Genomic DNA, 16,727 nt, shown 5'->3' on the forward strand with positions numbered 1-16,727 from the left:
AAAGTTGGAGAAGATCTGGTACAGGCAATTTACTGTTGTCAAGAAACTGTAAGATTACGGGCTAATTGTTACATCGTTCTGGGCAACTAAAACTGCTCCACGGGAGTCACAATCGGATAATAAGAAAGTTTTACTGGAGCTAACGATACTTGGTTTACTTTATTGATTCGAATTGCCGTTACTGAATGTACGTCTGTGTATTGCACATAGACTGATCTACATGTGGAGTAAAAATCAGTAGCGTGAAAATGAGGCCATACCACGGTAGCAGAACTCCGTCTACTATTATAGCCTTTGTCCCTTCACACACAGCGAATTGTTATCGCAGATGCATCGATCGCCAAGAGCCTCCCGCTTTTCCATCATTAAACTGATTTGTAATCAAGGCTCGCCAATGGCAGCTCAGTTCATTGATCATTTAGCTCATCATTTAATCGCAGAGCTATAATGACTAGCAGCCATTGGCAATAACAAGTAAATGTGAGTAAGATGACCGATTCGTTATTATCAGTATCGTAATCAGCTGGACTAGAGCCTGATCATTGACTTATATCAATATAAACTTTACATAGAAACGAGACGCATTTTGAGCTGACTTGGAGCTTTCTCTGTATCTATAGTATTAATATTGGGTATATGGGATTTCACAGTGATGAAAGTGTTCGCTTTAGACTGACGAACCCGCTGCTCTAGGTTCATCTTACAGGTGGACCCCTTAGGGAACACTAAGACTGTTGAAGATTACGGACGAGAGAGGCTATCTCTCATGTAGGCAAACTTCGACCCATGGCGACAGTTCGACTGAGCTTGATTCGCTGTCTACTCAGCATCTTTTGTTGCCGCTGTTGCTGTCATGTGTGACTCCTGCTGCTATCGCGCCTCCATTTCGAACGGAAGTTCAGCCGGATGTCCACCATGACCAGGGTGGGGGAGCAACTTCGATAGCGTCTGAATAGCGTGACGCTGATCTGTTCTGCTGTGGCTAAATCTTCTCGTCCACCTATACTCGCACTTAAGCGGTAGGTCCGGTTAGGGAGGAACAAGCCTGTGTAAGCCTGCCTTCTGCCTCCCGTAGTGAAAAGGCATCGACGTCAGCACCAGCAATCGTGCCTAGCACGATAACACACAGAGACAGACAAGCCGTGGAGGATCTGTCGTCCGCCTGAAGTGTAGCGGGTGGCTGCCTTTGGGCGTTGAACAAGTCATAGGCAAGTGACTAAATGTAGAAGGTGATGTTAAATGCTCGCACTATGAGATCAAAGAGAGCGTAATAGAGCTATGATAGTAAGTTTTACGTTATAGAGAGGAGACACTACGTCAGTAGGGGTCCGGCCAGCACATGGTTTTCTACCGCCGTTGGCGTTACGAATGGCGTTTTAGCCACGCTGCTGTTGTTGTTAGTCATAATGTTGCTAACCTATCGCTATTATTGTTGTTGTTGTTGTCGACAATGACTATGACAACGACTAGATTCATTCTTCGGGTGTTTGTTGTTAGGGAAGATGTTGATCGGGTGAGTGATGTTGCCACGACACCATCTACACGCAATATACTACTACATTGGTAGCGGTGGTGTTGCTGCTGCTACTACTACGAATATTGTTGCTGTTCGGCCGGCGCTGGCGGTGCCGAGGACGGACGAACTTCGGGTCCAAGACGTTCCGATGGTCAGACAGGCGGACATCGCTGCCGCAGTAGACAGAAACAGCGCTCCGACAGAGCGCCTCCATGTGGCGGAATTGAGCAGTGCTCAACGTTAGCACTTGTCACGCTTCGGCAAGCGCCCACATGCGCACGTAGACTGGAGGCATACATTGAGAAAAGCACTCATATTGACTCGTACACTTAGAGCGACTCAGCTCAGGGATATATATAGGCACGCACACAACCTCACATCAAGATACCAGTCAGTTATTATGCTCTTATCCGAATGCTTGTGTCCAGGCAGCACTTACGCTTTAACATTGAACCGCCGCCCTCAAGATAGCGACGCAAAGCAATCTAACATAAAACATGATTAAATGAAGACGAACAAAAAGAAGAAAAAAAAAACGAAGGAATTGACGAAGAAGCGAAAGAAAATATAAGCAAATTCTTGCTTAAGCTGGAGTTGCTTGGCGAACGAAGATGGGGGAGGAAAACCGAGTAAAGAAAAGAGAATAGAATGATACAGAAAGGACGACAGAAGACGTCCACGTTAACAACAACGATAACAGCTGCAGCGGCCGTTCACGGTACTTCATCCGGTCGGTCGCCCGGACCGTCGATTCAGCGACGTACCAAGCGAACGAATGAACATTATCCGGACCGTGAACCAGATTGGAGCCATCATCTAACACTTCTTGTCTTGGTTGTGTGATTGTTCTCGCTGCCTTGGCTTTGCGTCTACGACAACAATAACAACACTGTTCCGCAACATAAGTCTTCTCTTTAGGACTGCATGACTGCCGGTGTTGATGGCGCTCAGATAGAGATACCCCTCGCGCGCGGCCACAGCACAGTTGAAGCCCATTCATGGTTGAAGCGTAGCCAGTGTTGGGCGGGTGAGGGCGGACGTAATAATTAGACTTACATCTTTACGTCATTTAACGTTTCTCAGGTAAAGGCAAAAATAGACGAGCGAAGAGGACCCAACGAACAACGCCGTACAGCTCAAATATTCTGATGTTGCTCTATCGCTGGACAAGAGTTTCGCGACTGTCAAGTCCCTGTTATTGCTGATGCTTGTTAGTGTAGCCACATCGGTAATGTTCCTGTAAGGGGTGTGCAACGACACGAGTCATACTATAAGCCCTGTTGTTATTGCTGCTGCTGTTAAGAATTATCGCAAAGGTCTTCTTATATTTTATTACTCTACGGGTTAACGAACTCGTTCAGAGAAACGACGTAAAGGAGATAAGCACAATGGACAAATCCCACATCAAGCCACCCCACGCTACGCCACATCCAAGCTTCAGAAATGTAAAAACTCGCCAAGACTTTGACGTATAACAAATACTTCTCTACTATTCCATTCGCCGAGTACCACCACCTCAGCCTCTCTACCCAACAGCGTCCGATGATTATTGAAAAAATTTCACAGTCGGATAATTTTAAGTTAACGGTGATTTTTTCTCAATTTGCTTGTACGATTTGGAGCCTTCTCCTTTTGTCGGGACCAAAATTCACTCGATTAATCAATATGTCCGTATTTAGGCGGGTATGTATTCGGTTATAATATTTGTTATCAGTATAGACAGACTGTGCTAAACATAAATATGCGCACGTATGTATCCGGAAATCGTTTCTGCTTCTGAGTGGTTATTCAAGGGCAGCACCACAAGAGGATCTCTGACGGGTTACATCACGCTTTCTCGTCCCTCCTCTGGCCTAGTCCGTCAAGGAAAGTAGAAAATTTTCTATGGCGATTCGAGCGCTCTTATCACAGTAGGGCAACTGTCGTTCTCAAATGGTTTTCCTGATTAGAGATCCCTCGCCCTACATAGAGTAAGAGTGATATACAAGCGTCGATAATATTGTCATTGTGTTACTGCGCGACAAATGTAATCAACAGCAATTGATAGTTGTCGCTGGGCTAGTTAGTACTTGTCAGAGTTGAGTGATGGTAGCTACGTTTTTATGCAGTGTTTGCATTGTTAATGGTGTTTGTGTTCAGGTCGCCTGTTGCTGATAGCTGGCCAGCGGGGAGAGCTTACAAAATAGTTGCTCTTTTTGTCTTTCTATCTCTCTACGTGTGAGTGGTTAGGCGCTAGGCTCGTGTCAGAGACGAGACCGCAGGACCCATACACAAATTTTGCCGGGGATTGCCGGGGATCTGGGCTGTACAGTAGCTCCAGCCGCAGTAACAGTGGCAGCCTCAGGCAAGTGGATTGACTGGCTACGGAAATGCACGAACAGTCTCTAGCTCAAGTACAAATGCAACTAGTGATAGCACTCCTTCTACATTCAACATCAGCGACTCCCGTCCATCTCGGGAGTAAGTGAACTGTAAGCACCTACCATAATCCAATACATGCTGACTGACTGGTTGTTGATGGTGCATCTAGAGAGAGACAGAGGCATGCTAGGCCGACGACAGACCCGGTCCGTCTGTAAGCTCTTCTTCGCTTATCGACAAGCACCAGGCTCGCCCCACCCCCAAACAGGATTGCCGTATTTAAAGACAACAGACGCGAAGGACAAGCAATCAAAGAAAAAAAATCCGGCCCACCTGAGTCTGCCGAACCGCACGCAACCTGCGCAGGATAGATGGATCGAAGCTAACTAGAAGAACCAAAGCAAAGGAGAAATAGGAATTCTAATCAAGAAACGGAGTTGGCACCGCTACAGGTTGTATAATAGATTGGTTGCATGCGGTACAGATCTGTCCTGCCTGTTTCTGTTTGTTAACGCTTACAAGATCCATATATATGATAGGATTAGAAAAAACATCATGTCTACTTTTATAATGACTTCGGAACAACTTCCCTGCCGTTGGTAATAAGGATAATGCAAGGCGTTGTTTAGAGAAATTTATGCCGTTGCCTGCTTAAGATAGAAGTATTGTGGAGTTGGAATCAGAGCATCTACTACTGTGTCCGGCTAAAGCTACACTTCAGAACATGGCTGCCCATTTCGCACCATAGGAAACTTGGATTTTTAAAAAATACTCCCTTGACTCTTGAGTTTTTTTTCATCGAAGTTCGTATACATAAGCGGTGCAATAGCTCGCTTTTACTTGTTGGTTATGGTTTAAGTAGAACAAAAAGAATGCTATTGTGAACATAATCAGGTAAGTTTCCCAAAAGCTGCCTTATCATATTATCTTTTACTAGATAGACACTAATGCAGAATTCTTTAATATCTTTCCCAAGGCCTTATCGCCTTAGATCTTTGTTAGAGATTGTAAACAGTTCCTATTGTGCTTATAACTTATAAGAAATGTAACTGGTTGTCTCACATAAAATATTAGTACAATAAAATTGGTTTTTTTATAAACTTTGCTAGGAACATGCTTTTACTAAAAAACAAGAAACTCACTTGTAGCGAATAACAAACGTGATGAGGTCGTGCAGAATTTTGTCGCCCAACGATGAACTGCGAGGGTTTCGAATCGATGGTGCGGTAGAAATCATCAAGAGCATTGCCGCCTTTGTCCAACAACAGGGTATGGCCTAAAGAGTTACGTTTGGCAACATTGGACCACCTCGCAGCATTTCGACCGTATGTCCCGAGTGTATTACTTCGGTTTGGCATTGAAGGCGCTGAATGAGCGGTCGTTACACTTGATACACCGTACACACCAAAGAATGTTCCAGCAGCTGAAGTGCGACTTAAGGTATGTGAATTGGCTTCGGCAGAGTGGCCCCGTGGGTGCATCTGCGGCCGTAGCGTAATCTCGGTATATTCCGGAGCCGTTACAGGTGCTACCGAAGCAGCGCCAGTTGACATTTTTTGCGGGTAATGCGACGTCTGGCTGTGAACATTCACGTTGTACGAAGGTATCCGTGGTAGGGACTCTGCACAGCGCGGTCTTGCAAAGTTAAAATTGTTGTAATTCGACATGTTGTAACAGTTACTTGATGGCCTACGCGGAAAAATCACACGTAATAAATCCTCAGAAGAGCCCACAGGCCTTATTAAAAAGGCGCTGCTTTAACTTCTTCTGCCCGCATCAGGCATTAATATCCTTTTATCATGCAATACACATCATACCACATCTGTTTATTTTCTTTGTCCACGCACACTTCAGTCTTCACTCCTATCTCTGTTCTTTTTTGGTCGGAACACTACCGTGTTACTGATTTAAGAGCCGTTTCACTATGTGACCAAACAGTGATAGCTGGCCCACCAAGTTGCCGTCGCTCTCGAATTGGCCTTTTGACGAAGCGTTCTCGCTGAGCTCCGACGTTCAACTGAGCTGGACTAGGCGCTGAGCAAGCACTGAACCAAGGTGATGCAGCTTCTCCTCCCGGTCGCTCAGAGATCCGAACCACGGCCGCTGCTGCGCACAGCCCGAGCGGAATAGGAAGAGCGGCACCGGATGCGGAGAGGGTCGGAGTTCAAGCAAAGATGAACAGTATCAACGTCGGCAGCTTGCGGCATCAGGAGCACCGACAACAACAGCAGCCGGAGAGTGGTTGAGTTCGAGCTGAGCAGCGGCGACAAACAAGAGGCGGCTGCCGGTTACTCATTCGTTAGTGGCTCTCGTTATTACGGTTGCCGCTGCTGTTGGTCTCCATCTATTGGTTTGTTGATGGTGCTCCGGTGGGTCGTAGCTGGTCGCTGTAGATCTCGCTTTGCTTCGCTTGGGTCGGGTCGAATCGACGGCGGCAGTAGCAGCAGCGCAGACGCCAGCTGACGGACACTTGGGCCGCTTCGGTCGCTCCTGTGCTGCGGCAGCGCAGCAACAGCAGCAGAAGAGCTGCGGCCTTTTGTGCGCGAATTCGGTCTTCCAAGTTGGCCCAAGCCTGTCGGATTCGAGCAGACCGGCAAGCCTTGTTGCCTCGACCTGATCGGGTCCTCGACTGTGACTCGCCAGCCAACCCTTACTAGAAGCAGTGGTAGTAATAATATATATGAGCGTGTGTCTATACATGCATGTATTTATACATACGGCATATAGATATCGAAGAAGGTTTGAAGACTGAATGGTCCAGTAGAGATAGTAAGTCTGATTAAATCGATTTCGCTAGTAGCTGCTATGACCTAGTAGAAAAGCACAGTATATAAGCTATAGTCGAATCATATACTGCGATAATACTCAAGGTTGTTCCATGCTTCACAAGCGTATTGCAGCCTTATCGCTGCAAGAGTGATCGAACAGTTTTGTACAAATAGAAATCTCATATAAGCTCAATAAATGCGTCTTAAACTGTATTGCATACGATAAACTACAAGCCTTCGGAATGTTCGCTCTTAATGCGCGCTAGTTAGTCGTCGACGCAAACAACAGCCTCTTATTTCAATACACCTTATCCGGAATCGGTGTCGTCGTCTTTCTAATACCGAATACAGAACTAACGCTCAGTTTGAGCTACCCTGATGAGCAGTAGCAGCAGCAAGAGTGAGAGCGACCAGAAAAGGTCTTCTGACGCTTCATTTCAAGGTTGTTGAGCACTTAGCAAAATCAAAACTGCTACTCAGTTTTAGTTTAATTTAACCTATTATTATTACTTCTGCCTCTCACCGTAGCTCTGTAATAATTTGCAACCAGTGGGATAAATTGGAGTTAAATAAAACGTAGACGACTTTGTGTGTGGCTAAAACGTTTTGCCAACCAAAAGTACTTCCACTCATCGTGTAACAAGAGGTCGCCGCTTGCGTGTTGCTTATAGCTAGCGTGTACTTCATTGATGCCGTATTATTGTCATGGTAGTTGCTGATACGGTAATGGAAGTCGGACGATTATCTGGTCTAGACTTCGTTCTGTTCCTTTTTCGAAAGCTCATTTCTCCTGGTGCGTACGGTGGCGAAGCTCCCGCTACAGCTTCTGGTGCTGTCGATACTGCTGCTATCTGCGCAGCCCGATAGCCAGTTGTTTACTGTCTGTTGTTTGCGACGACCCGTCGACGGCAGTCCTGTCGTCGTGGCTGGCTGCTCCGCGCGAAGGTGCTGTCCATAACGTACGACGAGGCATCCACCAACGCTAACATAAGAAAAAGTCGTCATCATCACTGGACGGAAAAAGAAGTGAAAGATAGAGCTCTGTCCAGGTAGATTGAGCCAACGGGATGTCAACTAAAAACGGGGAGCCCTATGAATGACTTCAACTATGCCTCATGAGTCTCCTACCCAGTTGATGCTAATGCTGCCGTCTTGTTTCTGTTGCATGCAATGATGACAGTAAAAGTGTCGGTTTTTTTAGACAGAGCTGGACACAATGGCGGTTCTCAACCTCAAGATGATCAGATATGGGAAATATTTAGTAGTAGGGGAATGGGTACGAAAGTTATAGCTGTATATCTGGCACGGCCGACACAAAGGCCTACATAAATAGAAATGTCCATAAGCAAAGGGTGTCAGTTGAGCAAATGAAGAATACATATTCACTCTATAGCACTCTATAAATGAAGATAATTCTAACCAAATTAATATTGTTCCCGTTTGTATGCGTTTGTCAAGACGCAGTTGGAGATGTTGGCTGGTCAATCTCGTGGATGAGTATCTCGTATGAGGTCGTCCTTTAGACCTCATGAAATCCAACAGATGCTGACGCACTGGGAAAATGCACAAGTAGGGGGTTCAATGAGAACTCAACCTCTGTATAAAACGCTGAAATGTTACATAAAAATGGCCGTACTTAGATACATAAGTACGGGCGAGATCTCCGGCTAAATACTTCAAAAGTGTCGTAATTGCAGTAGACTGTCAATAGATACAACAGCTGTTTTTACAAAAACAACAAAAAGAGCACTTTGGGCAAAGAGGCATCTGTACGATGCACTTTTTGACATTACGATCTCTGTGTCAACAGACTGTACGTTTTAGTTAGTTGCTTCATCAGTTGATTCATGTCTACACGCGACGCTCGAAGCGCCAGCTGCTCTTAGACGGTTTCGAATCATGTAGCTCTAGTATTCAGGCATGTTCTAGCTGAGTGTCTCAGAAAACCTAGGAGAATACAGGCTGTAGAGAATAAAAGGCTCAGTTACAGCAGTGATAATGGTGGCATCTGGTACCGTTTTAACGCTAACACGCGCGATCCAGAAAACCTGCTGGGAGGTCTGTCGGTCTGACGTTTTGGCTGCGGTTATATCAAAGTACATGACAGCGAAAATAGGAACTGTCCATTCCAGAGAGTTTGGTTAAGAAACGGGTACATGCAATAACTGGGCACTCAGAGTGCTTCTGAAAGCGTAAATGTTTCGACTTGTACATATTTTACATGTATTACACCAGACAACGTTTGCCGCCATTAATGTTTTCTCAACAGACTAAGTCTTGCAAAACCCATGTAACGATTCGAAATGAAGTGAGTACTGTTGTGCCTTAGCTTGCGAGCCTTTTTTCAGCTGATAGTAGCACCTCAGTTCTCACTTGTTTCAATGCATTAGTATATATAATTTTTATATTTGCAACGGTTGCCAATCATCGCTTGAAACGGATATTCTGTATCTTACTGCAGAAATTTTAACTAACGAATGTTGATTATACTCTAACTCCGTGATGCTCAAACCAAGCATTAAGACGAAATCACTTGTACTATTTGCGTGATCCAGATAACTGAATTATCATACGTACGTATAGACAGTAGCGTATCAACGGCCACGACCTTTTACCACCAGCGAAGATGATGTTCGATTTAGAGGCATCAGCCTTTTCTACGCTAAACAGCATCAGATTACTTGGGAAAAGTAAGGTTAATGGTAATACCTAGGGACTGGACACTAGCTGTTCTCACGGCCGTTCGAAGATTGTGTTTGAATCTACCAGGACAGTCAATATCTGCTCAAGGCACAGGTAACAGTCTTCTCCCAGAAGTGATTCGACAACGGTAGAGAGGCAAAGGCAGTTGTTCCCCTCGAGCTTCTGTACAAAGCTTCGATGTCGGTACCGTCACAGAAGAGAGCGCGTCAACTCCGGCGGGGGCCGCCTCCTTTTACGGGCGGCCTATTCTGTCTGTTCGAAAAACAAGCAAACGATACGATGGTGGCCGGCCGCGGAACGATGCTGCAGACATGGTGGAGCCGATGAGGAATCTACGCTGACGTCAAATGGATCTTCTGCTCTGTACGGTCACCGTACGTGTGCATTTCTGGATTCGTCTTATCACCCAGGGTTGCTGTATTCGTGTCTATTCCTACGATTACAGGTACTCCTAATGTTTTTAAAGCATGGTAATTTCAACTTCAAAAGCGAATCAAATGAACGCTAAGTACGACCAATGCCTACCATAGCCCTTCCTTATTCTTCTTGTTTTTCGCTAGTATATGGGCCGCAACGATAGTTGTGCTAAAATGGCGATACTCACTAACCTAGCAAGACTGTTAAGACTTGAAGTGTACTTTTCTCATTTGAAAATTTAAGCATTTACCTACAAATATTATATATATATATATATATATAACTTATTTACATCAGACAGGCTCTGAACTAAAATTCTCAAAAGGGTCAAAGCTCTCTGCTGTGTCCTGTTTGAATCATTTCTTCTCAAGCAGATATCGTAAGCTGAGGTGAACCACTTTGCCGCACATCTGATCACTTACTCAATCCGCACCACAACCACCTGAACGTGTGGGGCGCCAGTATCAGTTTATTGCTTTCTATAAAAGACACATGTTTAAAACCATGTCTCGCTTTTCTCTTTTCCACCATGGAGAACTCTTACCTCTGAACCAGTTTAGATATGACAATAATTTGAAAACAAGAGGGGCACGAAACTTGGTACCTTTTACAAGGAATAGATAAGCTAAAATAGTCACCTTCAGCTAATGATCAACGTCTGTTGTGTTGTTGTAGTTTGTTCCTAGATGAGTAAGTGACAATCGAGTTGCTAGCTAATCACGCTAATCTACCAGCGCAATGTTAATGCTCGTTCAAACCCATGTACTATTATTCGACTCGCACAAACATATCCATGATATTTTTTCTGTTTTAATCCACTTGAACTCTTTGTCTGAAAGTTATAAACCGTTGTGACCTATGAGACAAAAAAGGAAACACAAGAAGGAAAAGGACAGTAATTAAATTAAATTTTAAAAAAAGAAGGGGGGGGGGGGGCATGGGCATAGATGCGTTTTCATACACGCATATGGATGTTTATGGATTTAGTGAAAGGCGAACTATGAAGACCACAAAGGTACCCGGATTGAATAAGGAGACCCTAATGGCCAGGTGACATCAGTCAACTATCGTAGATCATATCTCTCTGTTGCCATCCTACCACGCATTCGCACAGTATACATATTCACTATAATAGATGCTTATAAGTTATATAAGCCTCCAATTCGACTTGAACTTCCCACTTAGCAGAAGACAGATTTGTTTTATTTCAATGTTTTTATATAATCTTGCATAGGTAGTCAATATATTCATACTTCTGCATATGTACTTAAAGACTGGCCACTAACAAATCACTCCTGGCAGCGTATATTTTATTCATTATGTGAACCACTGAGAAATTACTGTCATAAGCAGCTAAAAAGGGGAGACGTCTGTATCGCTTAACTGTGTCATCTTTATATTCCTGCTTGCTTATTATGCTGTTCGGCGATATGCACATAATACCGAAAGCATTTAAGAAAAAAGTGCGCTTAGTCAAGGCGTTTCAGAAAAAAGAAAAAGAGATGGTCTATATGATTCAGAGATGTGCGCGCTTACCGAAACTGCGTGAGTAGTACCATGCGATAGGATAGATGGGGATAAGGTGTTGAGAAGACACCCAAATACTGCAGCAGAAGAAGAAAAAGATAGTTAGAGGGCGAGTTGTGCCTCGGAACTTCACGAGAGAAACCGGCGGTTTCGATCGAAAACGACGATTTCAATGAAGGGTCTGTTAAAGCCATTTGCTTGCGCAGTACCGAAGCAGGTTGATGGGCCTAGCCCCAATCTGGATCGGACCCGGGTGTACTAGTCATGCTCTCATTTTCTCAGTCTACTTGGGAAGCAGCAGGAAGGGGCACCGAGTATGCCTGCTCGACCCAACTAGCCACAATTGCATGGCCCCAACGGATGAATGGAGGAGGCGGCTGCCGCTGCTTGATACGCACGTCTCTACACACATTCACAGACACCAGTAGTACACAACCAACGAGCATACTGGCAGTCACTTAATAGTGACTGGAGACGCCGCACTCGATGGCCAGACCGACTTAGCCTGTCGAACGGAAGTATGAAGGGGCTCTTGCTAAGCCCACCCCGTCTGTTGACTGAAGACTTCGCGAAGAAGAAGCACAGAACGATGTGATCTCGGTTTGCTCCGGCGGCACTTAACATTTCTTTCGTGTCTGCTCTGAAAGGTCTGATCAAGGAGAGCTGCCAGCCGGGATAGTATAAAGGAGAGCAACATGGAAGAAATGGAGGTAGGCATCTGGTCGTTTGAGCGCCGGCTGCCCGGATGGCGAGCACGGAGAAAAGCAATAGACGCGACCAGTCGAAAATTGGCCAAAGAGTGGGAACTAGGTCTGTAACTGATTCTGAAGAATAGGTCTTGAACAACGGAGCTGGAGCGGCTCTGGCGGTGACACTGGAGCGGGGCTATTCAAAGGATAATACAAACTTTTCAAATACAACTCTTACCTACAATCGATTCCCACAATAAACCTGAATGGGCGAACTAACCAGCCGCTGACGGCTTGCAGGAGCAGCAATATTCAGAGTTTCACCGGAGTTCAGAACAGCCCCCACAGTGTATTATTTCTCCCGCACAAATTTACAGGCTCTATCGTGGCTGTCTGATCGCTCTTGTTCCGTTCCTCTGACGACTGTGGGTGTTCTCGTTGAATCTTTCACGATCACTATGCCCCACTGCATAGATATTATAAGCGGACTGAAGTGTTACCTGCAACACGAACTTATCAGACGAACTTGGAGCATGATGTTGCACATTCCAGCATCCGACCCCTCATTGATTCCCAGGCGGCCATCTGTAAAGCTCCTATGCGACCCTTTTTTCGAGTTCACCAATTCGCGGAGAAGGGCCGAAAAAATCTCTAAGAAACACCACCCCATCCCCATATTTATATATATCAGTTAAATGCACATATAATATTGAATGTACTGATGCTGATGCGGGAAGACCAAACCTAAACGGCGTGAGTGTCTTACCGGGTTTAGGGTCGTTTTCCGATTTGTACTATCTTTTGGTTACAATCTGTTATAACCACTTCTGTTCGTTAGACAGGTGGTATTGTTCAACGCTACGTAGCGGCTCATTGGAAAATATCAGTACGATAATATTATTCGATGGTCATATGATGGTATAATCCAACCACCGTATGATTGGTAGGCATGCATTCAAGTGGTTATTTAAATAGATGTGTTTAAAAGCGTAGTAATATAATTAAGCATAATCAGAGTAATTACTGCAAGAGATCTTACGCGGATCCTTGCCTGCAGACGACCGTATGCCTCCTTCCGTAAGCTTTGTCTTTATAACATGTGATTGCGAGCTCAGATGTGCGTAATTACCTTTGTACTCAAGGTTATATGTTATATACACTTTGCATATGAGGGTGATATCTCAGCGCGCCCTTGTCCTCGCCTGCTATAATTATCATTCAATTTTTTAACGATAACTCGTGCCGAATTATATTACTGAAAGATACTCAAACAGCGGACGTTACTCATTTGTCAAGGCAGAATGAACTGAATCAGTACCGTCGGTGTTGTTGCTATTATGTCATGCAAACTGTGCTCGCTGCACAGTTAGTAATGATAATCTTTTCTTCGAGGACATTCACCAAGAATAGACGCAAATACTTGTACGTCAATGTCAAAAGATGTGGTATGATGAGCAAGTGGCAAGGACCGTTTCAGTTTAAAATCTTTTCACATCGATGTACATGGATGTGCTTTTCTGCCAATATTGAAAAATACTAAGGTCATCGACTTCACTTCGCAGCTTGCAACGCAACGGTCCTGTCTGAGTGCACTATGGTGACAGTTGTCTCGACAGGCGTCTAAAGGACCGAGTATGGGTGGAACCCTAATCTAGGAAACCAGGAAGTTTTCTGATCCTCACTAGCTTTCACTTGTGTGTAGGCCGCATGAGGAAGTCTCGGACTTCAGATTGATGACATGAACGCGGATAATGAAGGCGAGAGTGTACGTTTTGTCCCCTAGAGTTGGTGGAGCCGTTGGCGGTATCTCTAAAGTACAGTGACCTAAGGCCCCAGCACTAAGCTTGTCATTTTTCATGCGCGTGGTCAGGCTGTTATTACAGACTAGGTGAGAGTAAACTCTAACGGACAACTTTCGTTGACCTCATAAACCTTAGATGCATAATGGCAAACAGCTACTTGTGTGTACCCATCTTCCTGCTTAATACGGGCGGTCATGCATCTCGAGAAGTCACTCTCTCCGAGTATCGTCGATAACTGAACGGACAGCCACGTTTTACGACAACCAACCAGCCTTCCTCCTCATGTTTGGGGTAGCAGTGTAGTATATATGGCTTCGTTTAATTGTCGTCTATTAAGGTTTGTTTGGCGAATAATCTTTGAAACGATCGGTAGTAAAGAATAAGGTGCTGGTACAAATGTTGCCCATATGTGCATCTATGGTCGAGCCATGCAAATTATAGCAGTATTAATAAAACGCCTGCTATTTATTTATCTGCCTATGTCAGCCAGCGACGCTAAATCAGCGGCTTGTCCTGGCTTTAGCCTTGGCGTGCGGTAGTTTTTTTAGCATTAAATGTTTCTGTAGACTTATACAATGGAGAAGTGAGTGCGGGGGTGGCGGCTGTGGCCGCTTCCAATGCCAATCAGTAAGAACGCAACCAGTGATATTATGTACATACACAAAATATAGCCTATGGGCACTTGTACAAGTGAAACTATGTATGTATGTATGTATGTATGTGTGTACTTAGAATAGACAGTGCCGCACAGTAGCTACTTAGGGATACTTTCGCTTCAGGTAATTTTACGATGCTTACTTTACAGCGCGCTTTGGCTAGGAGGTGCTGTACGGTATTAACATGATGTCTCTCAGGTAAAACGTGCGCGGTTCATAAGTTCAGCGTGGCGAAAAGCCAATGTGGCTGTGTATCGAATGTACGCACGACACAAACACTATTGGAAACATCTATTAAGCACCTAAAAAACGCCAGAGTGTAATGTAAGTAGTCCCCTTGCCAGTGCAGATGGCACGTAGCTACCGCGTGACGCAGAACCAATAGCCAAAACACACTATCGTAGCACAGCGTTCTCCGTCTTGTTTTGCGTGTTACCAAAAGCTCATGATACATAAGAGGCAGTAAATTGTACAAAAAACAGCTACATCGGTACAAGTGAGCAAACCCGCATTTCGGATATCCGCAAATGCGTGTCCGTTGTTCGATACAATCATCAGGTTATTAAAAATTGTTATTAGAAATGTAAAAGTTAACTTTGCCCAAGGCAGATTCGTTTGCACGTAACACAATTTGCTTTTCACTGATTAGCCGTTCGCCCTATAAGAGGATACAGTTTCATAAACATTTGTGCGACGAGTTTCATCGATGAGTTGTTAAGGTACGGTTTCTTGGAGTCGTGTATGAAACAGAAAACTGAAACAATGTTTTCTTCCCTTCAGATCTCTCTAGATTCTACTAGGTAGGACTGAATGTTGGTGTCGTCAGAAGCGGGAAAGTCGCCAAGTAAAGAAACGGGTTCTTTCTGCGCCGAAACATTCAACTTATACTGACACCAAGCGTTTTTTTTTGACTGAATTAGAGCGGACCTGATGGTTTATTATAAATGCTCACCACAGCTACGGCTTGAGGATCAGCAACCTTGACTTCTTCAGCCGATCGTATTGACTCGGCTCAGTTCACCCACACGGCAGTTCGCCAAATATTCTATTAACTGGCATCCACCTACCGTTATACGGACGAAACATAGACTATAATCAGGCGTAGAAAAGCACAGAAAACTATATAATTTTATATCAATATGGAATGTGCATATTTTCTGGGTGACCGTATTATTGACTTGTAATGTCGCTACCAGCAGCATAATCAGTATTACAAAATGATGCCAATAATTAAGATTAAAGTATCATTGTTTTATTACCATTATAAGACTATACGTAATGCAGTATTAATGTATGCGCTTCATTAATAAACTAAAATAAGAATTCGAACGTCACTTATTGGGGGAACATTTTTCCAAGTCGATCCTTTCACTACGAAGAACACGTTTTTACTGTTGTCTAGGCTCTCGTACGATACGTTTATAGCGCGTATGCGTCTGCACAATCGCAGACGCTACTTAATAAGCACATGAGAATGTGCGTCGTGTTTATCCCCGCCAACCCTGATATCAGCTTGTATAACCTATACGCTAGTCAACTATAATATTCACAAGGTGGCCAGCATAAATTTCTTTTGTATAGGATCGAATCATATAATCCGTACCAAGATATTAGTTGATAAGAAGGACCGGTGCAGAATAGGCTCCATTGTAAAATTGGGAATTTTCTTACTGCTCCCAGGCGGACAGTCATCAGGTTTAAAGTCACGGCTAAGAATCAGTTTGTGTTTGACTCCTGTCGCCCGTTCCTGGTTCCTGTCGTTCATTTTCTCCTATGCGAGCAAAGCAAGCAAATCTCAAGCGTTTCCTTATAAGTTGAGGTCAAATAAGCTTGCGTATATTTCAGACTTACAGCATAGAGTCATTTTAATGCTCTTTCAACTACTGTCAATTACAATTGCTTGCCTACTTTTATGACCGGCCCAACTATCATCATACAGTTTTAACGCTTAACGACAACTTCGAGCAAAAAGCCTTTAGTCTTCTTTATGAAGACTTCCGTTCATTTTAAAAGCGCTTCCCGTTTTTATAATACAATGAGGCAAAATTCGCGCGATGACTGACAGAATTTCTAGATATTCTCCACATTATCTCTTTTAGCCGCTGGCCACTAGCGGTCCGGCTGCCGTCTCGGCTCCATAGTCCATCATCATAAGCAATGGCACACTCAGATCGACCACTTACGTCGACCGACGGGCCGAACAAAAAGCTATGACTAACGTCGGCGAACTTCCATTTTCTATTATATGTATACCAGCACAACTACTGCTAATATTGCAGACTTGCAAT

At 44.3% G+C, this 16,727-nt stretch overlaps 1 protein-coding gene across 3 annotated transcripts in view; it reads right to left on the minus strand.

Annotated features, from left to right (window-relative positions):
* The window catches only part of LOC111268243 (uncharacterized), a 49,412-nt gene that overhangs the window by 13,391 nt on the left and 19,294 nt on the right, over nucleotides 1-16,727 (minus strand). For 2 of the 3 annotated variants that reach the window (XR_002685082.2, XM_022847101.2), the window contains exon 1: nucleotides 5,020-6,438. The exons of the other annotated variant lie outside the window; for it this stretch is intronic. Coding sequence is in view for 1 of the 2 variants with exons in the window: in XM_022847101.2 (XP_022702836.1) it covers nucleotides 5,020-5,544 (525 nt within the window). In the remaining variant the exon portion in view is untranslated. Of the gene's footprint in view, nucleotides 1-5,019; nucleotides 6,439-16,727 lie in introns of those variants that run through there. 3 annotated transcript variants of the gene reach the window in all.

The sequence above is a fragment of the Varroa jacobsoni genome, unplaced genomic scaffold (genome assembly GCF_002532875.2).
Source record: "Varroa jacobsoni isolate VJ856 unplaced genomic scaffold, vjacob_1.0 scaffold_1268, whole genome shotgun sequence".
Classification (NCBI taxonomy): Eukaryota; Metazoa; Arthropoda; class Arachnida; order Mesostigmata; family Varroidae; genus Varroa; species Varroa jacobsoni.